This window comes from Cnephaeus nilssonii, assembly GCF_951640355.1.
Source record: "Cnephaeus nilssonii genome assembly, chromosome: 4".
Taxonomy (NCBI): Eukaryota; Metazoa; Chordata; class Mammalia; order Chiroptera; family Vespertilionidae; genus Cnephaeus; species Cnephaeus nilssonii.
Window position 1 is genome coordinate 4129289 of NC_137075.1, and position 23811 is coordinate 4153099.

At 53.0% G+C, this 23811-nt stretch overlaps 1 protein-coding gene across 1 annotated transcript; it reads right to left on the minus strand.

Moving 5' to 3' along the window:
* Positions 1–34: 34 nt before the first annotated feature.
* On the minus strand, positions 35–21431 carry MAN2C1 (mannosidase alpha class 2C member 1; the record flags this gene model as incomplete). Its single annotated transcript, XM_079767693.1, is given in 43 exon segments — positions 35–119; positions 122–278; positions 313–718; positions 814–874; positions 877–922; positions 1249–1304; positions 1307–1350; positions 1352–1389; positions 1497–1516; positions 1519–1553; positions 1555–1594; positions 1597–1677; positions 1730–1915; positions 2228–2654; positions 2658–2707; positions 2802–2887; positions 3009–3072; positions 3075–3123; positions 3692–3827; positions 4187–4193; positions 4196–4240; positions 4243–4330; positions 4433–4461; positions 4464–4521; positions 4733–4849; positions 4970–5062; positions 5378–5488; positions 5650–5693; positions 5696–5755; positions 6558–6713; positions 6716–6746; positions 13194–13232; positions 13236–13368; positions 14941–14992; positions 14995–15034; positions 19725–19745; positions 19749–19848; positions 20190–20245; positions 20249–20265; positions 20268–20314; positions 20559–20582; positions 20584–20846; positions 21303–21431. Coding segments are annotated over 43 exon segments (3795 nt in total). The 3' UTR covers positions 35–66.
* Between the last annotated feature and the right edge of the window lie 2380 nt (positions 21432–23811).

A 23811-nucleotide genomic window follows, 5' to 3' on the forward strand; every position in this document is an offset into this window, starting at 1 on the left:
TGTTGCTTTGGGCTGGAAAGGCCGTCCCCAAAGCCTTCCACACACACACATCCCACCCTCAGAGACTCAGTTCAGTGGAGGTTGCAGCTTGAGCCACAGAGACTGCACTTGGAAGGGAGAAAAGTGAGTTTCAGGCCAGTGTCCCTAGGGGAGGTGGCCAGCTCCAGGAGGTCACAGCTGCAGAGCACGAGGGGCCGGGAGGACTCTGAGGGCAGGGCTCCTCTCTCCTGAACTGGCAGTGACATTTGCAGCCAGCAGTCCACAGGGCTGCCGGGCCTCTGTGTGCGGCCCTGCGGCCTGACCTCAGCCTGCGGAGGGAAGTGAGCGGTGGGCAGGGCCAAGGGTGGACCCCGCCCAACCCTCTCCCACCCCTTGCCTTCTGGATGGTCTCCAGCACCACCTGGGGGAAGACACAGGGAAGGCACCCCAGGCGGCTGTGGGCGCCCCAGCCTGGCCCGGACACGGCAGCATCAACAGCAGGAAATTGAGGCTGCAGGCTGCTTGGATAGGGGCCTGGGCAAGGGCCGGAAAGGAACCGGTGGTGTAAAAGGGGTTAGGGGCGCGGAGCTGCTGTTCCCCCACTGACGGTTTGAAAAACCGAGGTTTGGAGAAGAGCAGAAAAGGGGCAAGGCAGCCCTCACCCTGGGGCAGCATCACATATGTGAACTCACGGCGCCCCATGTCAGCCGTGGCATCAGGGGCCTTAGGTGCCCACAAGCTGTGGGGAAGGAGGGAATGGGCCGGCTGGAGTGCTGGCCAGGGGAAGACCCACACCTCCATGCCGGCTCAGAGCCTGGTGGGCACACCACTCACAGCGAGAGGCTGAGGACGCTGCCCGGAACTGATGCTCTGTACTTGCAGTCATTGAGTAGGCCAGCCCAAAGCTGTGCTCCCACAGGGACATCCAGCTGCGGGCCCATACCTGAGAGCATATCCCAGACGCCTCTTTTACTCCCATCACTAAAGTGGTAAGCTCTGGGACCCCGGGGCTGAATTCCAGTTCTCACAATAGGAGGCCCTGGACACCACCCAAACTGTCTATGCCTCAGTTCCTCATCTGTGAAATGGGGAGAATAGTATTTAGCCCACCAAACAGGCACAATATCAAACTAAACATAAAGCATTTAGCACAATGCCTGGCACACATGTTAGGAACCAGCAAATATTGCTCCTCCTCAACCCATTCTACACAAAGAGTCTCTCCCCAGCCAGGGAGAATCCAAACCCCCTCACCCGCCCATGTCAGACCTCAAATCGAGCCCAGTCCCAAGAGGTGGTATAGTGGGTGGGACGCTGCAGATGCCAAACTGAACCTCATAGGTGGCCTGGGGTTCTGCATACAGGCAGGGACTCCACCTTCAGAAATGTGTGGGCTTCATGCCAGTGCACCTGAAGTGGGGTAAAGGGTGAGGAGAGGAGACACACAGGCCCAGGGCTAGCCCCTGCTTACTAGAGCCACACCTAGGAAAGGCAGCCGCCACCCGATCCCCTGCTACTTCGGTGTGGAAGTGGACATGGGGCAACCAACGTCCAGGACAAGCTCCTGGCTGAGCTGACGGAGGGCTGATCTGCAGTAGGAGCCAGGTGCTGCCCCCACACCGCCCTCAGCACTCACTGCTGGGACCCCTGCCTGGCTCAGCACTGGCTTCCTGGGGGATATGCGTGGGAGGTGCTGAGCTAGGTCCAGCTCATGGAGAGGCCCCAAGGCCTGTATGCCCACCCCCATCACGTCCCAGGTGGTAATCCATGACGTCCCACGCATCCCGGTACAGGGGGACATCATCAAACAGCACAAACTGGTTTCCCACAGTGCCCTTGGCAACAGCCTCCCTGGAAGGAGATGGGGCCTGCAGCTTTACAACATGACCTTGGTTTCTCTCGATGTTCAAGGTGGGGTGGGAGGTGGGTGAGCACGGTTAGGGGACAGGGATCCCCCCCGCCCAGCCTGCCCTGCTCCATGAATGGGTCCTAGCCCAGAGCCACAGGTGGGCTGTTGAGGACAGTGCTGTGGCCAAGGGGCAGGGTCTGGGATCCATCTGCCAGACAGGGCGAGGGCAGTGAGGGGCTGGCACCTGCACCAGGGATGCCAGGCAGCCGGTCGGGTCCAGCCTCACCGTCGTCCAGAATCACAGAGCCGTCAGCCTTGGCAGAAGGGAGCCTTGAAACAGTTGGCAGGGGTTCCACACCCAGCCCCGCCTCACCCTTACTCCAGCCTGGGGCGCTCAGAACCCCAGGTGGTTAGGTCCCTTCCCCGCCCTGCCCCACCTGGACACGCTGGCACTCACCGCTTGCACAGCAAACACAGGCTGCAGCGAGGGAGGGGCAGGAGCGGGAGTATAACCCATACTGGGCACTGTCACCGGGCTAGGGAGGAGGCCTGGGCACCAGTGCAGCCTCCCTGAATTTTCAGGAGCCTCACTCTGGGATGGGGGGATACTGCTACTGCTGTTCTCCCGCCTGGGGCACCTCAGGGCAGAGATCCCCAGGAGAGTGTCCCCAACTCTCAGTCTGGACTCCTGCTGTAGTAGCGACCCCTCTCCCCAGCTCCTACCCAGGCTGTGGGTCCCGCCAGGCCTGGGCAGGGCCAACACTTCGGTGGGCTTCCAAGGCAGGGTATTTACAATGAGGAGGCCCTTGGCACCTGGCTCCCCGGCTCACAGGGCTGCAGCCAAAGCACTGAGCAGTGTGTTGCCATGGGAGCGGATGTCTAAGGAGAAACTGGTTGGTCATGAGTGGGCAATGGGTCTAGGATGACCTGAGTGTCCCATAGGAGAGAGCAGCAGGAATGTTCTCAGCCTAACCTTTGTAGTGGCACATGGCTTCTTCTGCCACCAGCTGACTGCAGCTTCCAGTCACCACCTCATGGGACTCGTTCAAGAGCAGGAGCATGCAGGGGCCAAGGGCAGGGATGGGGAAGGCCAGGAAGGTGGGAAGAATGAAGGCTGGGAGGGGCAGCCAGAGGTTTCTCGGGTGAAGTCAGGTATGTGACGGGGCAAAACCAGGCTGACCTCCAGAGGTCCTGCAGCTGCGCTGCCAGGTATAGAAATGGGACACTGCAGACCAGGGCCAGATGCTGAGCAGCTCCATGTCATGCAGGATGCGCTCACACTCCCGATTCCCATTCTTTTTTTTTTTTTTTTAAATATATTTTATTGATTTTCTACAGAGAGGAAGGGAGAGGGATAGAGAGCTAGAAACATCAATGAGAGAGAAACATCGATCGGCTGCCTCCTGCACACCCCCTACTGGGGATGTGCCCGCAACCAAGGTACATGCCCCTGACTGGAATCAAACCTGGGACCCCTCAGTCTGCAGACCGACGCTCTATCTACTGAGCCAAACCGGTTTTGGCCCGATTCCCATTGTTGATCTGAGCCTCAGCCAGCGAGGAGGGTGAGTCTAAAGTCTGCTTAAGTATCCCAGAACACCTTCCAAAGCCCCCCCTGGTTCAGAGCCCCTGATGGCTCCCCCGGGCCCCCTGGATAAAGCCTCTTGTGGATGACATGTCCAAACACCTCCCTCCCTCAGCGCAAGTCTCCTCTAGGCTCCTGACCCACCCAGCTTTTGCTCTTCTCTCAGCTCCTCCTTAAAGAACAAGCCCTGGGGGTGGGGGCTGGGGGAGGGTCTGTCCTGTCTCCTTTAGGGACCCGCTACAGAGCCAGGGCACACTCTCCCTGCGCAGCGGAGTGACCAGCTCCTGACCTGGGCGGCTGGGTGTGTAGGTGCCGTTATGCAGCTCCCAGAAGAGCTCTCGGATGCACGTGCACAGCTGCTTGGAGTCACTCTCCAGCGCTGAGAACAGCTGCCCCCGAGAAGACAAGTGCACCCTGAAGAGAATGTGAGCCTGGGTCTCCCAGTCTTGGGGGGCCACATGGCTCACCCTTGACCCACACCAGAGCAGACAAGAGGTCCAGCCCCCAAAGAAAGAAGCACCCCAGAATGTTCAGTTTACAAAGCCCGCTCTGGAAGCCCCAGGAGGGCTCTCTCTCCGATGAGTTTAAGCTCCTTCCCACCCTCAGCTTTCTCCCGCCTCACTCCCACGGCAGAAGTTGGGAGGAGCCCGTGCACCAGGATTGGAGCAGGACAGGCCCAGTGGAGGGACTGGGCCAAATGCTTGAGCAGAAAGAAGGGCTCAAAGCAAGGGCTGTTAGCAGCTCAGCGAGGGCTATTAGTGGGCAGGCCTTACCTGGGCAGCCATCTGTATTGTGTAGCCGCTTTAAGTGGTCCACCGTGATCTGAGGGGGCCACCACCTGCATCCCCAAAGCCGAAGAGGAAGGCACTTTGGTTGGTCCGTCCTTTGTCCCGGTTTTTGGCCACTGTCTTTAGTACCTGGAGAGACGGGGCAGAGAGCATGGTTCCGTCTAGGACAGGACACCCAGCCCTCTCCAGCCTACCTCCCTGCCCCACCTTGGTCTCTAGGTACCCTCTCACCTCCTCCACACTGCCCTCCATCCCATATGAGGTGGGAAGGGGGCCAGCACACGGGAGCCATCCAGCCCTTCCCAGAAAAAGGTAGGGTGCTGCGGGCAGGCAGAGGGGGGCTAGTGGCAGGGCTGAGGCAGAGGTGAGCCTCCCAGTCCTGCCCTGCCCCTTGTGTGACCCTGGAGCAGGCACACTCTATCGGGTGGGGGTTGGGCGATTTGTCCAGGACTCCTGAATAAGCCTAGGGAGAGAGGAATGGGCCAGGTGGGACCCAGGTCCACTCCAACGTGACCCACTGGGTCTGCTCACCGGAAAGGAGTTCACCAAGTTCCAGTTGTGTTTTGGGGCCAGGAAGTGTCTAATGCCACATCTGCGCATGACCTGGGGGAGCTGTGCTGAGCAGCCCAGTGTGTTTGGCAGCCAGAAGCACAGGAAAGGCCTCTGAGGCACAGGAGCCAGGGCTTTTGGCAGAGCAGCCCACGCCTCAGTCCCTCATTTCTCCAGGTTAAGCCCATGTGCCTGAAGGCATAGCAGCTTCCAGCCTACCTCCCAGCACATCTGCCCAAGCTCCTGCAGGAAGAAGTTCTGGCCCTGCAGGAACTGCCGCACCAACGCCGCTCCACTGGGGAGATCCCCATCCTGGCAGAGAGAGGAGGGGTCAGCCAGGGTCAGCACCAGATGGGGAATAGGCAGGTACTCAGGTCGACCCCACGCCTTAGGAGAAGCCATGGCTCCGACCCAGGAAGTGTCTGTCTCCTGGCTTCAGATCCACCCATTTATCTGCTGAAGGGACTTCTGTGCCGGGTTATGCAGACAGCCCGTCACAGTGCCTGAGACCCTTCTCCCCCTTGGAGGCCCAGGGCTTGGAATTCCGAGGACTAATAGTGCTGCAGCAGAGAGGTTGTGAAGGGCCTGCAGGAAGCCCTAGGCTGAGGGTATGCAGACTGCTCTGACCATCTCCACCCAGGTGCCTCCCCAGGGCACAAACTGCCCATGGCAGGCCAACTCCTGGAGCCAGGCATCCAGGGCAGGGTAGCAGTTCTTTACCCACTCAAGCTGCTGCGCCTGTGAGGCAGATGGGGCAGGAGTTGTGCCAGGAGTAACAAGAACCCTACCAAGGGCCAAATATCTGGGGAGCCGTGGGCAGCTGAGTCCGGGGAGACCCTCAGAACCTCAGTGTTAGACCTATTGGGTTCCTGGTGTCTCCACATTACTGTCCCTCTGACCTGGGAGCAGGAAGAGATGACCTCGGGGTTCTGCCCCATAAGCTGACAGCTGGTACCCAGCTCCGGGCACATTTCTGCAGAGTCTCTCTGAAGGGCCAAAGCCGGGCTAGATGGAGAGGGGGGCAGAGGATGGAGGGAGAGCAGCAAGGTCCCCAGCTCCACATAGATCTCCAGCCTCACCTGTCCCCCAGCACCCTGACCAGGCCCAGCCTGGGTCTCTAGGGTCTTCCTAGTCCTCCCATCTCAGGCCCCTTTTCCTGCAAAGCCCCGTGACATCCCTCCTGAGCTACCGCTTCAAATCAGGCCTGCTGGCTGGCAGTAGGGGTGGGACAGGAAGGCCAGGAGAGCTATCAGGTTAATTTTACAGGTCAGGAAATGGAGGCCCCAGGCCCTAGAACAGCCTTGCCCTTGAGGTTTAGACACCCTTAGAGAGGATCCTATAAGAAGCATCAAGAGGTAACCCTTTCCCCAACACACACTGATGGATATCCCAGAATAGAGTGCACAGCTCCCCAGATGGATCGTGCCCGGTCAGCTGTCCTATATGAAGCACTCAGCCTCTCCTTTCTTCCAGTCCAGAGCCCCCCTCTTCCCCACACCTTGGCATGGCAGAGAAAGCCCTTGTTCTGTGGTCCAAAAACATCAGAATCAACGCCTTGGGGAACTTGTTAAAAAATATGGATTTCCCATACGCCTCATAGACACTGAAAACTCACCAGGTTCAGAATTGAACACCTGACCCCACCCAGAAAACCACCCCTACACTTAAGCCCCCATCTCTATTACTTCATCCGAGGCCCAGGAGGGGCAAGAACTTGCTGAGGTTTACACAGTGCTCCCAGGCAATGTCAGGGCTTCAAGGTCACTCCTGCCTACCCCTCAGCCAACCCGACCAGCTATCCCCCTACCTGTATCAATGTGGCAGTGCCCCCTGGCATGGATGGTATGCTGGCTTTTACCTCCACATTGGACAAAGGACTTGGAGGCTAGATCCTGGGCCATCAGGAAGGTTTCGGGCTGGGCAGGATCACAAACATTCACAATCTGATCGACTGTGTATAGGCCTGGAAGCTGAGCTGGCTGTCTTCCCCAAGGCCCTGCAGCAGGGTTCTGTCTCTTTTTTAAAAAATTTAATAAATCTTTATTGTTCAGATTATTACAATTGTTCCTCTTTTTTCCCCCTACTACCCGGTCCCCCTCCACCCGGTTCCCACCCTATGCCCTTACCTCCACCTCAGTCCTCATCCATAGGTGTACGATTTTTGTCCAGTCTCTTCCCGCACCCCCCACCCCTTTCCCCCCAAGAATTGTCAGTCCACTCCCTTTCTATGCCCCCGATTCTATTATATTCACCAGTTTATTCTGTTCATCAGATTTTGTTATTCACTTGATTTTTAGATTCACTTGTTGATAGATATGTATTTGTTGATCATAATTTTTATCTTTACCTTTTTCTTCTTCCTCCTCTTCTTACAGAATACCTTTCAGCATTTCATATAATACTGGTTTGGTGGTGATGAACTCCTTTAGCTTTTTCTTATCTGTGAAGCTCTTTATCTGCCCTTCAATTCTGAATGATAGCTTTGCTGGGTAGAGTAATCTTGGTTGTAGGTTCTTGCTATTCATCACTTTGAATATTTCTTGCCACTCCCATCTGGCCTGCATAGTTTCTGTTGAGAAATCAGCTGACAATCATATGGGTGCTCCCTTGTAGGTAACTAACTGTTTTTCTCTTGCTGCTTTTAATATTCTTTGTCTTTTGCTCTTGGCATTTTAATTATGATGTGTCTTGGTGTGGTCCTCTTTGGATTCCTTTTGTTTGGGGTTCTCTGCGCTTCCTGGACTTGTAAGTCTATTTCTTTCACCAGGTGGGGGAAGTTTTCGGTCATTATTTCTTCAAATAGGTTTTTAGTAAGTTGCTCTCTCTCTTCTTCTGGCACCCCCATAATTCTTACGTTGTCCCAGAGGCTCCTTACACTATCTTCATATTTTTGGATTCTTTTTTCTTTTTGCTTTCCCAGTTGAGTGTTTTTTGCTTCTTTGTATTTCAAATTTTGACTTGATTCTTGTGGTCCTCTAGTCTGCTGTTGGATCTCTGTATATTATTTTTTATTTCATTCAGTGTATGTTTAATTTCCAGTTGGTCCTTTTTCATATCCTCGAGGGTCTCGCTAAATTTATCAGCAGTTTCTTGAAAATTCTTGAAAAACCTTATAACCGTGGTTTTGAACTCTATATCCAGTCGTTTGCTTTCCTCCATTTCTTCCATTTGTGAGCTGTTTGTCTCCGCATTTTGGCTGCTTCCTTGAGTTGGTAGAGTAGCTTTGTGTGCTAGGTGTCCTTTAGGGCCCAGTGGCTCAGCCTCCCCAGTTACCTGAGGTGGACACTATTGGTGCACCCCTTTGTGGACTGTGTGCACAGCCTTGTTGTAGTTAAGTCTTTTTTTTTTTTTTTTTTTTAATTTCTTTATTGATTAAGGTGTCATATATTTGTCCTCATCCCCCCATTCCCATCCCACCCCCCTCCCCATGGATGCCCCAACCCTCTGTTGAACTTAAGCATTGGTTAGGCTCATATGCATGCACACAAGACCCTTGGTTGATCTCTCCCCCCTCCCCCCACCCTCCCCTATCCTCCCTCTGAGGCCCGATAGTCCGATCGATGCCTCCTTGTTTCTGGTTCTGTTCTTGTTCATCAGTCTATGTTGTTCATCATTTCCCCTAGATGAGCGAAATCATGTGTCACTAGAGATATACTTATAAGAATTGAATGTGCGACGAGCAATAATAGTTATGCTGACAGGCAAATGAATCAGTCTGTAGTGAGTTTCTTTCTGGTCCAACAGTTCTTTTGAGACCCAATATCAATGTCCACCAGTTCCTTATGAGTACATGTCGGCACTGACCCCTCAGCTCTGGATGGTGGACAAATGGTGGTAATGCAGGTCCGACTCCCTCTGGTTTGGTCTCGGCCGGATCCAGGGGCACGGCTTCACCCGGATCCAGGGGCCCACGGCCTCACCCGGACCCGGGATCCAGTCTCACTCGGATCTAGGGGCACACAGCCTCGCCCAGACCCAGGATTCAGCTTCATCCGGACCCAGGGGCGCATGGCCTCACCTGGACCCAGGGGCGCGTGGCCTCTCCCAGACCCAGGGTCGCGTGGCCTCACCCGGATCCAGGGGCCCAGGGGCCAGGGCCTCGCCCGGACCCGGGGCCCGGGCTCACCCGGATCCAGGGGCCCAGGGCCTCGCCCGGACCCGGGGCCCGGGCTCACCCGGATCCAGGGGCCCAGGGCCTCGCCCAGACCCGGGACCCAGGCTCACCCGGATCCAGGGGCCCAGGGCCTCGCCCGGACCCGGGACCCAGGCTCACCCGGATCCAGGGGCCCAGGGCCTCCCCCGGACCCGGGACCCAGGCTCACCCGGATCCAGGGGCCCAGGGCCTCGCCCGGACCCGGGACCCAGGCTCACCCGGATCCAGGGGCCCAGGGCCTCGCCCGGACCCGGGACCCAGGCTCACCCGGATCCAGGGGCCCAGGGCCTCGCCCGGACCCGGGACCCAGGCTCACCCGGATCCAGGGGCCCAGGGCCTCGCCCGGACCCGGGACCCAGGCTCACCCGGATCCAGGGGCCCAGGGCCTCGCCCGGACCCGGGACCCAGGCTCACCCGGATCCAGGGGCCCAGGGCCTCGCCCGGACCCGGGACCCAGGCTCACCCGGATCCAGGGGCCCAGGGCCTCGCCCGGACCCGGGACCCAGGCTCACCCGGATCCAGGGGCCCAGGGCCTCGCCCGGACCCGGGGCCCAGGCTCACCCGGATCCAGGGGCCCAGGGCCTCGCCCGGACCCGGGGCCCAGGCTCACCCGGATCCAGGGGCCCAGGGCCTCGCCCGGACCCGGGACCCAGGCTCACCCGGATCCAGGGGCCCAGGGCCTCGCCCGGACCCGGGACCCAGGCTCACCCGGATCCAGGGGCCCAGGGCCTCGCCCGGACCCGGGACCCAGGCTCACCCGGATCCAGGGGCCCAGGGCCTCGCCCGGACCCGGGACCCAGGCTCACCCGGATCCAGGGGCGCACGGCCTCGCCCAGACCCAGGATTCAGCCTCACCCGGACCCAGGGGCGCATGGCCTTGCCCTGACCCAGGGGCACATGGCCTCACCCGGACCCGGGGCCCAGCCTCACCCTGACCCAGTTTCCAGCCTCACCCGGACCCAGGGGCGCGCGGCTTCACCCGGTTCCGGGACCCAGCGGGGTTTCATCTTCTTGATCCCAATTCCTGTTGGTCAATTCCCTCTCAGCAATTCCTTCGGCCATTTTCTCAGAGTTCCAGGGCAGCCACCGCAGAACTCGTTGGGCGGCGGGCTCGGCGAAGCTACGGTGTGCCCGGTGCGCGGCGGCGGGCTGGTCCGGGGTGGCTGCGTCGGCCCTTGGGTCTGCAGCGGTGGCCGGTCGCCGAGCGTGCGCACCTGGCCACTTCCGAGGCGTTGAGATTCTTGAAGGACTCGGAGGTCAGCAAGCGCGTAGTCTCCCACCCCATGTCTCCCAGGGGCTCGTCTGTCCGTGCTCGGCAGCGAGTGAAGCCTTCCCCTCAGCCGGAGACCGCTGGGGGAACTGCGCCGAGCACGATCCAGGCCGCCATTGTGTCGCCTGAGCCGTAGTTTTTAAAGTGTGGTCTTTGGGTCACCGGCATCAGCTTCATCCCGCGTACCCCTCTCTTTCATTCTAGTTGTAGAGCATCTGCTCAGTCAGCCCTCCGGTGGTTCTGGATGGTGTCCGCTCTGCTCTCCCGTCGTAGTCTCAAAATTGTTGTGGTAGGCAGCAATCAGGCTTCTGCCCTATGCCTCCATCTTGGTCCTTGTTTGTATAGTTAAGTCTTGATTGTTGTTGGTGTCACTGGGAGGAATTGTCCTCCAGGCCAATTGGTCGTGCGGACCCTCTGTGTCTATAAAGGAAGAGTTGCTGTGCGGGAGACACGTTTATTTGCCGGGTCTTGGTGCAGCAAGGCTTTGGCGCTCACTGCGTCTGCCTCTTGAATGTGTCCCTTATGGTAGTGGTTGAAATCTGGTGTCATCTCACACCGACCACTAGATGCCTTCGTTTCTGGGTCTCCAATGGAGTGTAGGTCAGCTACTGCCTGTGGCCCCTCAGCATGAATTACAGCATCACTTATATTCGTGACCTGTTTCGGTGTCTTCCCCTTTTGGCTGCCTCCCTATCGCTCAGCTTCCCCAATCTCCCTAGGTGGTCGCTCTTGATACCCCCCTTTGTGGGCTGAGTGCAAAGTCTTGGTGTTGTTAAGCCTTGATTGCTGTTGGTACACTGGGAGGATGTGACCTCCAGTCCAATTGGCTGTGAGGATCAGCTGTGTCTATGCCGGGAGACAGCCCCATTCAACTAGACTTGCAAAATTGTAAAAGCCTCTGTGTTCAGCTTGGATGGGGCGGAGTTACAGGGCGGAGCCTACCGCCTTGGCTTCCCGTCAGCCCCGCCCTATGAGGTTCCTGTGTCTCAGTGTCCCTCCGTACTCCCAGCAAACACCTCTGAGAGAAAAGCGCCCTGGAGTTTCGCGTGCTGCCAAACAGTCTAGTCTCTCCCCCAATGAATCTGGATTCCCAGATTCTCGCCCAGAACTGGGTTTCCGTGTAGTCAGAATTGGGGCTCACCGCAGTCTGGCGCTTTTGTCTCCTTCCCTCCAGGGCGACTCAGCGGCACAGTCAGCAGCCCATCCTCCGCGCACAATCCCCTGCGCGCCTCCGGTGCTCTGCTCTGCACCTCTGCCCCACAGCCCAGCTTTCCCCAGTATGAGCCTGGCTTCCCCGGGTCTTTCCCGGAACTGGGGTTCAGTGCAGTTGGAACTGGGGGTTCAGCACAGTCCGGAGCCCTTGTCTCCCTCCCGCTAGGGCAATCCAGCGGCACAGGCAACAGTCCCTCCTCTGCGCACATTCCCGTGCGCGGCTCTGGCGCAACTCCTCCGTGTCTCCGTCCCACAGTCCAGACTCCCCCAGCATGAGCCCGGCTTCCCAGGGTTTCGCCCGGGACTGGGGTTCAGTGCAGTCGGAGCTGGGGTTCGGCACAATCTGGCGCTTTTATCTCCTTCCCGCCAGAGAACGCCAGCCAGGCCGTCAGCCGCCCCTTCCTCTCCGGCTCCGTCTTCCCCGCACGCGCGCGGGCTCCTGTCTCCACCCGTGTCTCCATACCTCAAGCTTTTACGGCTTCCCTGATTTTCCTTGTGGTCCTCTCTTTCCTTCTAATTGTGGGCATTTCAGTCAGCCAGCTTTCCTGTGGTTCTGGATGATGTCCGTTTTGATTTTTAGTTGTGTTTTTGAAATTGTTGTGCCCGGCTGTAGGTTAGGTGTTTAACCTATGCCGCCATCTTGGTTTCTCCCTGTAGTTAAGTCTTGATTGTTGTTGGTATCACTGGGAGGAATTGACCTCCAGGCCAATTGGCTGTGAGGACCAGCTGTGTCTATGATGGGAGAACTTCTGTGCTGGAGACACCCTTATGAGACAAGACTTGCAAAATTGCAAAAGCCTCTGTGCTCAGCTTGGATGGGGCGGAGTCTCTGGGCGGAGCAGACAGCCTTGGATTCCCGTCAGCCCTGCCCTAATAGGCCCCTGGGTCTCAGTGTCCCGTGGTACTCGCTGCAAGCACCTCTGAGAGAAAGCCGCCCTCGAGTTTCACTCGCTGTCAGACAGTCCAGTTTCTCCCCGAATGAGTCTGGGTTCCCAGAAACTTGCCTGGAACTGGAGTTCAACGCAGTCGGGAGCTTCCGTCTCCCTCCCGCTTTAGAAAGCCAGGCGCGCACTCAGTCGCCCGTGCACTCAGCAGTCAGTCCTCTCTGCGCGCACGCGCCTCCGGACCTCTGCCTTCCATAGCTCCCCTGAGTCTCAGTGTGCTTTCTCTTTTCCTGACAGTCAAGATTCCCCCTGAATGAGTCTGGTTTCCCAGAGTCTCGCCCGGGACTGGAGTTCAGAGCAGTTGGGAGCTTCCGTCTCCCTCCCGCTTTAGAAAGCCAGCTGCACACTCAGCCGCCTGTCCTCTCCACACACGCATCTCTGTACCTCAGCCTTTTGCAGCTCCTGTGAGTCTCAATGTGCTTTCCTCTTTCCTTCTAGTTGTAGAATTTCCACTCAGCCAGCTTACCTGTGGTTCTGGATGGTGTCCATTTTGTCTTTTAGTTGTAGTTTTGGTATTGTTGTGCGAGGCAGCAGTTTAGGTGTTTACCTATGCCGCCATCTTGGTTTCCAGGGTTCTGTCTCTTAATACCTGTCTCAAGCAAGCGGAGTCTCCAGAACTAGGCCCTAGCTAATCTCCCAAGGGTTCTCAGCAGAGCTCTTTCCTTCCTACAACTCTTTGCCCCTGCTGTTCCCTCTGCTCAGAACTGTTTCCCTCTTCCCCTTTACATAGAGAAACCCTACCAACTCTTGAGCAGGCAGAAACACTCTCCCTATTCTGCATTCCCAGAGTCCCAAGTATTTGACCCAAGAAACAACCTACCTGGAATTCTAGAGAGTGACCAGGTAAGGTGGGGTGTTGAGTACCTTGGCCATGCCCAGCAGCAGTTCCAGATCCACCAGGAGCTAGTGGATATCCCGGTGGAAGGCCAGCTCAGCCTGGCTCACCTGGAACATCTTCTCTGGGTCTGGGTCTGCAATCATGGTGCCCTTCCCGGGCCTCAAGAGCCCATTGCAGACGACTTCCCCATAGAGGGTCGGCCTACAAATAGGGGAGGCAATAGTAGGCCAAGGGACTGGCAGAGACCTCTGAGGGCTTGGGGAGGGAGGACGAAGGAGGCATCCAGATGACCCCTCCCCATTTACCTCCAGGTTCCCAGAGTATGACAAGTTCATATGCGAGAGGGTCACAGAAGCACCAGCCTAAACCCATATGGTGATGAGAGCTCTATTATGGTTAGCAAGAACAAGCAACTCATTCTGGAACTGTGTGATGCTTTTTGTTACCAAAGCTGTCTTTACATAGCACTGCCTTGGTCTCAGAACCATCTTTGCACATTAAAAACATGTTTTGCCCAGCCAGTGTGGCTCAGTGGTTGAGTGTCGACCCATGAACTAGGAGGTCAAGGTAGATTCCAGTCAGGGCACATGCCCGGGTTTAGGGCTTGATCCCCTGTAGGAGGTGTGCCGGAGGCAGCCGATTGATGATTCTCATCATTGATGTTTCTATTTCTCTTTCCATCTCCTTTCCTCTCTCTGAAATAAATAAAAACATATATATAAAAAAAAGAGAAAACATGTTTGGATTTCACAGAGCAAAGACCCATCAGCCAACACAGAGCAGGCTGTTCTTTGTAGCATCATATTGGGCTCTGGCATTGTTCTACTCAGTCTTCAGAGACCACAGATGACTTGTTTGGGGAAGCTCTTCCTATTCCTCCTCCCACTCCTCTCCTAAGTCTGGAACAGAGTTCTCACATTGAGCTCCGAGGGTTTTCTCTCAGAGTCCTCATCAGTTTTGCAATTGTATAAGTATGTAGGTGTCCTCTTGCTGTAGAAGACCACATTACTCACCGTCATAGTCCCAGTGTCTGGAAGAATCAGACACACAGTATTCAGTAAATATTATAACATGAAATCATAATGTTTAAGAAAGTTTTTAATGGTGTAATAAATGTTAATGTTATAATATGGAATGAAAAAATTTAGGATACAAATATCAAGGAAATATAACCTAAACTAGTAAAAAATACACCTGGAAGAATTCCTGAGATAAATACTGGGATATACACTGAGTGGCCAGATTATTATGATCTCTGAATGCATAATTATCTGGCCACTCAGTGTATATCCTATATAATAAAAGGCTAATATGCAAATTGTCCCCTCGACCAGGAGTTTGACCAGCAGGCAGGCTGGCCAACCACCCATGTCCCCTCCCCCTAGCCAGGCTGGCCGGACCCCACCCATGCATGAGTTCATGCACCAGGCTTCTAATATATATACACTGAGTGGCCAGATTATTATGTGTTCAGAGATCATAATAATCTGGCCACTCAGTGTAAATAATGGTCATTTCTAGGTGAGTGGGATAATGGGAGGTATTTAGTTCTTTGTACTTTTCTGTATTTACCACAAGGCGGCAAACATTTTTACAGCCAGAAGAAAACAAATCCTGCTTTTAAAAAACAAACACTGAAGATTTGAGGATGGTTGTGTTGGGAGTAGGTATGTTTCCAAGACCATTCTGGGCTTCAGCTCCCACTAATGTGTCCTCCTCCACTGGTGTCCTCTCCTCCACAACCTTGGTCAACCAGCACAGGGATTCACTCACCTCCAAGGGTCTCCTTTTCCCAGCCTCTCAATCAGGACGTAACTGATCTTCTCCCTTCTTTGGTCAAACGTGGTGGGAGTGAAGGAGACAGGGCCTGAGGTTTTTGGACAGTTCATGTTAAACATAAGCTAAGGGAATTCAAGACCCTCCACTCGGTCTCCAGCTTTGGCTTCTTTTCCAAGGCAAGGCCAAGACTGATAAATCAAGGACCCTTGGTAGCAAGTGCCCCATCCCCCATGGCAGCCAGCACCACGACCACCAAACAGCACCAGCAGAAAAGCCCCAGGTCTTATGAGATGGGTCTTGAGCAGGCATCAAGAGACCTGGGTATGGCTCCCAGTGTCCTCTGTACCCTTGAATAAGTATCAGAAGGGAAATTCTAGAAAGTCAGGGACAGGTTTGTCTCATTTCCTGCTATGTCCCCATTGTGTAGCATAGGGCCTGGCCCAGAGAGGGCATTCAGGAGACATGTGCTGAGCCAATAGAGGGAGGGAGAGAGGGCTTTGCCATACAGGTAGGAGTCCTACCTGAGACTGAAAGTCCAATTGGAATGGAAGATGTGCAAACTGAACAAGTGAACTAACCTCTATGTATCTCAGCTTAATCTACAAACAGTTATAAAGACCAACCACATAGGATGATAAAGATACTGTTAGATGCATAAGCAAGACACTTAATAGTGGTTATATCTGGGGAATTGGGATGGGGTAGAGGGGAGATATTTGAAAGTTTCCCCTCATCATATTTAATAAAGAGGGAATATGCAAATTGACTGTCACTCATCACAAAGATGGTGGCGCCCATAGCCACAAGATGGCGGCGCTCAGTCCTCTCAGCCCCACCTGAGTCCCCCAGTCCCGGGGGGGGGGGCGGCCGCTGAGAGCGGGCAGAATGATCGGCCTGGCAGAATACTTGTTTTATCACCCTGGCGACAAGGCAAGTGTTCCGGCCTAGCCGCGGAGTGCCAAGGCTGGTGGGAAGCCAAGACTGTCTGCTCTGCCAGTTCCAGCCCAGCCGCAGAGGGTCTCTGGGCAGGCCAGGCCTGGAGCGGCCGGGCTGAATGCTTGCTTCGTCATTGCTGCTGCAGAGACTCTGACAGCAGGGAGGAGGAAGTCCCACCCCCACAGAATCAGCCAGAATCAGCCGTTGGTCAGACAGCTCTCAGCGGCCTGACAGTTAGGACTCTCACTCACCTGCATCTCAGACCATGACAGAAGGGAGGTGGGACTATGTCTAAAGAGCAACTATTGATACAATGTAACTCTGTAGCCGAAAGAAGCCTGTGTTATTGACAGAAAATGTCTGAAGACGAACATGCATCTAGATGTTGAAAGAAGGCGGTGCCTGCGGCAGAATGTATCTGAAAAGCTACTATTGGCAAAACGTAGCTCTGAAGCCGAAAAAAACCGGCGTCATCGACAGAAAACGTCTAAAGACCAATGTGCCTTTGAAGTTGAAAAAAGGCGGTGGCAACAACAGAATATGTCTAAAGAATAGTCATCAACAAGTACTACCAGAAACCAAGATGGCGGCATAGGTAAACACCTAAACTGCCGCCTCACACAACAATTTCAAAACTACAACTAAAAGACAAAACGGACATCATCCAGAACCACAGGAAGGCTGGCTGAGTGGAAATTCTACAACTAGAAGGAAAGAGAAAAGCACACTGAGACTCAGGGGAGGTGCAGGAGGCAGAGGTACTGAGACGCGCGCGGAGAGGACTGGCAACTGAGTGCGCGGCTGGCTTTCTCAAGCGGGAGGGAGACAAAAGCTCCCGACTGTGCTGAACCCCAGTTCCTGGCGAGATTCTGGGGACCCAGACTCATTCGAGGAGAAACTGGACTGTCTGGCATTGGGCGGAACTCGAGGGCGGCTTTCTCTCAGAGGTGCTTGCAGTGGTTACCGCGGGACACTGAGACATAGGGGCCTATTAGGGCAGGGCTGACAGGAAACCAAGGCTGTCTGCTCTGCCCGTGGCTCCGCCCCATTCAAGCTGAGCACAGAGACTTTTGCAATTTTGCAAGTCTTGTCTCATAAGGGTGTCTCCAGCACAGAAGTTCTCCCATCATAGACACAGCTGATCCTCACAGCCAATTGGCCTGGAGGTCAATTCCTCCCAGTGATACCAACAACAATCAAGGCTTAACCACAATAAGACTGTGCACACAGCCCACAAAGGGGTACACCAAGAGTGTCCACCTCAGGTAACTGGGGAGGCTGAGCCACTGGGCCCTAAAGGACACCTAGCACACAAAGCTACTCTATCAACTCAGGGAAGCAGCCAAAATGTGGAGACAAAGAAACAGATCACAAATGAAAGAAATGGAGGAAAGCAAACGACTGGATATAGAGTTCAAAACCACAGTTATAAGGTTTTTCAAGAATTTTCAAGAAACCGCCGATAAATTTAGCGAGACCCTCGAGGATATGAAAAAGGACCAACTGGAAATTAAACATACACTGACTGAAATAAAAAATATTATACAGAGACCCAACAGCACACTAGAGGACCACAAGAATCAAGTCAAAGATTTGAGGTACAAAGAAGCAAAAAACACTCAACCGGGAAAGCAAAAAGAAAAAAGAATCCAAAAATATGAAGATAGTGTAAGGAGCCTCTGGGACAACTTCAAGCGTACCAACATAAGAATTATGGGGGTGCCAGAAGAAGAGAGAGAGCAAGATACTGAAAACCTATTTGAAGAAATAATGACCGAAAACTTCCCCCACCTGGTGAAAGAAATAGACTTACAAGTCCAGGAAGCACAGAGAACCCCAAACAAAAGGAATCCAAAGAGGACCACACCAAGATACAACATGCCAAGAGCAATAGACAAAGAGAGAATATTAAAAGCAGCAAGAGAAAAACAGTTAGTTACCTACAAGGGAGCACCCATACGACTCTCAGCTGATTTCTCAACAGAAACTATGCAGGCCAGACGGGAGTGGCAAGAAATATTCAAAGTGATGAATAGCAAGAACCTACAACCAAGATTACTCTACCCAGCAAAGCTATCATTCAGAATTGAAGGGCAGATAAAGAGCCTCACAGATAAGAAAAAGCTAAAGGAGTTCATCACCACCAAACCAGTATTATATGAAATGCTGAAAGGTATTCTTTAAGAAGAGGAAAACGAAGAAAAAGGTAAAGATAAAAATTATGAACAACAAATACATATCTATCAACAAGTGAATCTAAAAATCAAGTGAATAACAAAATCTGATGAACAGAATAAACTGGTGAATATAATAGAATCAGGGGCATAGAAAGGGAGTGGACTGACAATTCTTGGGGGGAAAGGGGTGGGGGGTGCGGGAAGAGACTGGACAAAAATCGTACACCTATGGATGAGGACAGTGCGGGGGAGGTAAGGGCAGAGGGTGGGGTGGGAACCGGGTGGAGGGGAGCTATGGGGGGAAAAAAAGGAACAATTAATAATCTGAACAATAAAGATTAAATTAAAGAAAACAACAACTACTACCAATACTGGTAGGAACTGCCTTCTCAGCGAAAATGGAGTACATGAGGATGCAATTCTCGAACATAGTTGTGGTGGAATGACTGTTAGATGTGAATTTTGCCTATCACTACATTTCTCTGATGAAAAACCATCTGATGGGAAATTTACTCAATGTTGTAGCAAAGGTAAAGTCTGTCCAAATGATACACATTTTCCAGAATACCCAGCATATTTAAAAAGATTAATGACAAACCAAGATTCTGAGTTAAAATTTCATGGAAAATATTCATTCCATAAATAGTTCTTTTGCTTTTGCCTCCATGGGTGCAAATATTGCATTGCCATCAGGATATGGGCCATACTGTTTTAGAATACACAGAGAAGTTTATCACCGTACTGGAACTTTACATCCTTTGGATGGTGTTTCTTGGAAGCAGGGGAAGGCAGTTGCGGGGGACCGTGCCTGCAGGGGAGCAGTTAGGCATTGATCAGGCTGGCAGGGGAGTGGTTAGGGGGTGATCAGGCTGGCAGGCAGAAGTGGTTAGGGGCATTCAGGCAGGCAGGCGAGTGGTTGGGAGCCAGCAGTCCTGGATTGTGAGAGGGATGTCTGACTGTCTGTTTAGGCCCAATCCCTGTGAGACATCCCTCGCAGGGTCCCAGATTGGAGAGGGTGAAGGCTGGGTTGAGGGACACTCTCCCCACCGCACCTGCCCCCCCACCCCGCCGTGCATGAAATTCGTGCCTCTAGTTGTATATATTATACATAATAAAGAACTGTTTTTTAAGAGCTAAAGAGATGTGGTCTACAAAGCCACTAGTCTGGCACCTAGCAGAGGGTTAATAAATGGAACTGCTATACTTATTATTATGATTAGTAACCACATGCAGCCTAGAATGAGAAGGTGGGCAGCCTGGCCGGTGTGGTTCAGTGGTTGAGCATCAATTCTCAGTCAGAGCACATGTCCAGGTTGTGGGCTGGATTCCCAGGAGGCAAGTGATTAATGATTTTCTCTCATCATTGATATTTCTATCTCTATCCTTCTCCCTTCCTCTCTGAAATCAATAAAAATACATTTAAAAAAAAAAAAAAAAAGGTGGGCAGTCAGTGGCAGGGTGGGTTTAGCACTAATGTTGTGACCCAAACACCATCCATTTAATTTACCCTATACGAAAGGACCTAATCAAGCACGGGCCCAAGCAGCAACCTCCCCAGTCCTGAAATCCTTCTACCACTCTGCAGGCAGAGCCACTCAGCCAGCTTTAACTTCTCGAGACCAGAACTGACTGTGGCTATGCCCTCCCTAGGGCAAGGCTCCTTACCTGAACTGGTTCCCCATCACGTCACACCAGGCCCTCTCCATCACTTTCCCAGCGAAGGTGAACTTCTTGACCCACCCATGCCTCCAGGATGGTCAGCTCCACCCAGAACCAGCAGATCCACATTCTGCAAGAGAGCCACTTAGATGGGAGCCCTTGTCCTTTTGAAATAGTACTTTCTCGGATTAAGGGTCATTAGGGGCTTGAGGCTTTCTCTATGCAATACACGGTAATCAGATTTGATGGACAAGAAAGGAGTAAGGTGAGGGAAAGAGGCAGAGCCAGGGGTCTGTGATCCGTCCTTGAGTGCCTTTCCTAAGGGGTGTCCAGGGACTGGGAGAAAGGGGGAAATGAACTCTTGCATTAAGTCTGAGGGACCAGGGACAGACAATGGAGGTGTGGCCCTTAGAAGTGAGCCAGCCCAGAGGGGCGCCCACTGGCAGGGCCCTGCCTCTGGGCGTTACCCACGTGGGTCCAAAGCTGTCGCCGACCTGCGCAGGGTGGAAGTCCTGCCGGATCGCCTCCTAGTAGGGAAGCTTCTCAGCGTCAGGAAACTGGAGAGCGTGGCCACCGGGCAGCTGTCCCCAAAGAGTCTGGGCACGGAGGGGCCAGTGGGCAGGCGCTCAAAGTCAGCTTTCCACCTGGCAGGTGGAATGCAGGGTCCTCCGATCCACCTTGGAGATGGCTGTCCCACAGCACAGCCTCCCCGTTCCGTCCTCCCGGCCATGCCTTCCATCGTGGGCGGGCACTTCATCCCGCAGTCCCGTGGCTGTAGCTTGGGTTTAACCACAGAAAGGAAGGCTGAGGCCAGCTGGTGGCCTGAGAGAGGGGCCACACCTGCCGCAGAGGTTACAGTTGTGGGTGGAGTGGTGACACGAATTCCTCCGCCTGCTCCAGCACAGCGCGCCAGTGCTTCAGGGTTGGCGCTGCGTCACTGCCGCCCGCTCTGTCTTCTCGGAAAATTCCGGTGCCTCTGCGCCGCGGAACCGGCGTGTGGACGGCTGCAGGCTGCTTCCTTACAAAAGCCAGGCTCTCTGGGAAGCCCAGCTGCTCGGAACTTTGAGTGGGGCACTGAGAGAAGTGCTTCTTGGGGCTCTCCTCTGTCACTTCTGGACTGGTGGGCCACTTGGCAAATCACTAAATAAAATGGGAAGTCTGGCCCTGACCGGTTTGGTAGGTGGATGGAGCATCGGCCTGCAGACTGGAGGGTCCCAGGTTTGATTCCGGTCAGGGGCATGTACCTTGGTTGCGGGCACATCCCCAGTGGGGGGTGTGCAGGAGGCAGCTGATCAGTGTGTTTCTCTCATCGATGTTTCTAACTATCCCTCTCCCTTCCTCTCTGTAGAGGGTCAGTGAAATATATATTTTTTAAAAAGCGAAGTGTGATGCTTAGATTCTCCAAAAGCTCTGGGACATAGATAGGGGGACCATTAGACGCAACAGGTCACTTGGCATCAGCACCCTTTGGCCCTCCAGTGGCAGCCTGGCCTCTGGCTCCCTAGGGCCACCATGTATGGACATGGTGTTGAGGGCTTTGCATCCCAGTGACCCCAGCTTCCTCTATTACCTTATTTTATGTACATGGCTGCTGGTCATCACCAGAAACTCTGGAAAAGTTTTGATTTGAGATAGCACGTTAGTCATAGCATTCAAGATCCCAATAGAATACTGTATTTCACCACACAGGACTGAAGAGTTAAGAGAAGCCATAATGCCGGACACCTAATTTCATTTTCACATTACCCTAGTAGTCCACTGGCAGCTTTTTTTTTTCTCCTAAGATGGCCAAGGGAGTTCTTGTCTATAACATCATTAAGAAAAATATATACACAGCATTAGCCCTGATATTTTAATGGCAATACTGACCAAGTCAAATTTACAACATTTCAAATGCAAACTACACAGAAGGGTGACTGAGTACATAATACCAAGCATAATCCTAGATAATAAAAGGCCAATATGCAAATCCACAGAACGGTGTATGACCAGTTGCTATGACAGGCACTGACCACCAGGGGGCAGATGCTCAATGCAAGAGCTGGCCCTGGTGGTCAGTGCGCTCCCACAGGAAGAGCACTGCTCAGCCAGAAGCCGAGCCTGGCTCACTGCTGGCGAGTGCAGTGGTGGTGGTGGGAGCCTCTCCCACCTCCACTGCAGGCGGGCGGTAAGGAGAGAGGGGTCCCGGACTGCGAGAGCCCCAGACTGCGAGAGTGATGTCTGACTGCCAGCTTAGGCCTGATCCCCGGGGTGGGGCGGGGGTGGAGATCAGGCCTAAGCCGGTAGGCGGACATCCCCTGAGGGCTCCTGGACTGCAAGAGGATGCAGGCTGTGCTGAGACACCCCCCCCTGCCTTCCCCCCCTTCCCCCCCCCCCCCCGCCCCCTAGTTTAAAATAAAGATAACTTGCCAGCTATAATACAGGCTGGGTTTAGAGCTTGTAGCTCAGATGTCAGAAGACAGAGGGACAAAAATGCTGTTTGTGAAAACCATGTAGTGAAACTCCCCCTTCTTTTTGGTTACACTGGTAGGTTAAAGGTTTTCTCCTGACCTGGCTCTGAAACCTTATTCCCAACCTGCAAGCAAGTGCTCTGGATATAACCCTGTGCCGGGACAGCAACAGCTGGGCCCCATCTATTTCCCCCATAATTCCAAGTCAACATGATCTTTCTTGAGTGAGCAGAGGGGGACAGGTGAGTTAATTGCTGGGAAAACCTGAAGATTTCCCATCCCCAATCAGTACTTAACATTCCATCTCCAAGTCAGATACTGCCTCAGCTTCATCCTAGAATCTCCTCCCACAAGGCTCTTTTGCTACCATACATTTCTGGGTTCCACCTCTTGTGTTGTCTCCCCCTCACCACTCCCCACACACATACACACAAACAAACAAAAAATCAGAGAAGTCTACCATGTATTTTGAAAGTCCAGAAGCCAAAAGTTTGTGGGATTTGGAAGTGTGTGTTGGGGGTGAGGGATGTGGATTTTTAATAAAAAAACAAAACAAAAAAACACTGTTGGTTACTTTGCAACTATGATTAGGGCAAATCGTTGCTGGAGGAAAATCCACCCAGAAGTCCAGGCTGACCACATAAAAATCCTTATCACCCAGGATTAAATGTCTGCCAGTTTAAATTCTATATATTCCATTTTCAGTTTGTAATGAAATGTACCAAATCTCCCTCCCAACCCCACTTATACCACACGCCTTATACACACTTCTTTCAAATACTGATTTGGTATTTAAGTTGTTCACTCCCATTTCTACTAAGGATAAGAAAAAATATAGAGAATTACAAATTATATAGCTAGACAACTCACTCAAATATCACACATGTCTAAACAGTTGAAATAAGGGAGGGGGAAAATATGTATTGAAAGAATAAAGTATTCTGCTTCAAAATTTTGGAATATTTTGACTTGAGATAAGTGAAATTGATTGCTAACTAGAACAAAAGCCTGTTGGTACCCTGGATAAGGAACTGCGCCTAAATCCCTGCTTCATAATTGTTCTCTGGTGAGGACAAGGGACTTGGGTTGCAAGTTTATTCCTTAAGAACCAAACTTTATTTTTTTTTAAAAAAAGTTTTGGGGCAAGGGAAAGACAAGTTTTACACAAAAGTACTACAACCGTAACTCCCTTTGGTAAAAAGTGTAATAAATGTCTTGCACACCTGTTCATAGGTACTAAATCTGAAGTCACACAGAACTATGGTACACAAGAAGCTAGAGCAGTTATGCTAGCACATCAAAGCATATTTCTTTTAATAAAAAATTGACAGTATGTACATTATTTACAAAAAAGAAAATCCCCGTTAAAATTGTGTGTGTTTGAGAGAAAGAGTAAAGCTGGTGGATGGCACTGGGGAAGACTGGTAAAGAAGCAGGTACAAAATAGTTCCTTGGGAGCTAAAAAGAACTGATTTGAACTTGTTGAGGTTGATAAACAGAGGAGAAAGTAAAAGGGAAGCAACAAGGGATTCATCAGGAATCAAATCCCAAAGCCAAACTGTGGGTCCCACATAAAACCTAATGGATGCTCTAAATGTGCTTGAGTGATCAGGAAAAAAAAAAAAATCACATCCAGTTTTGTC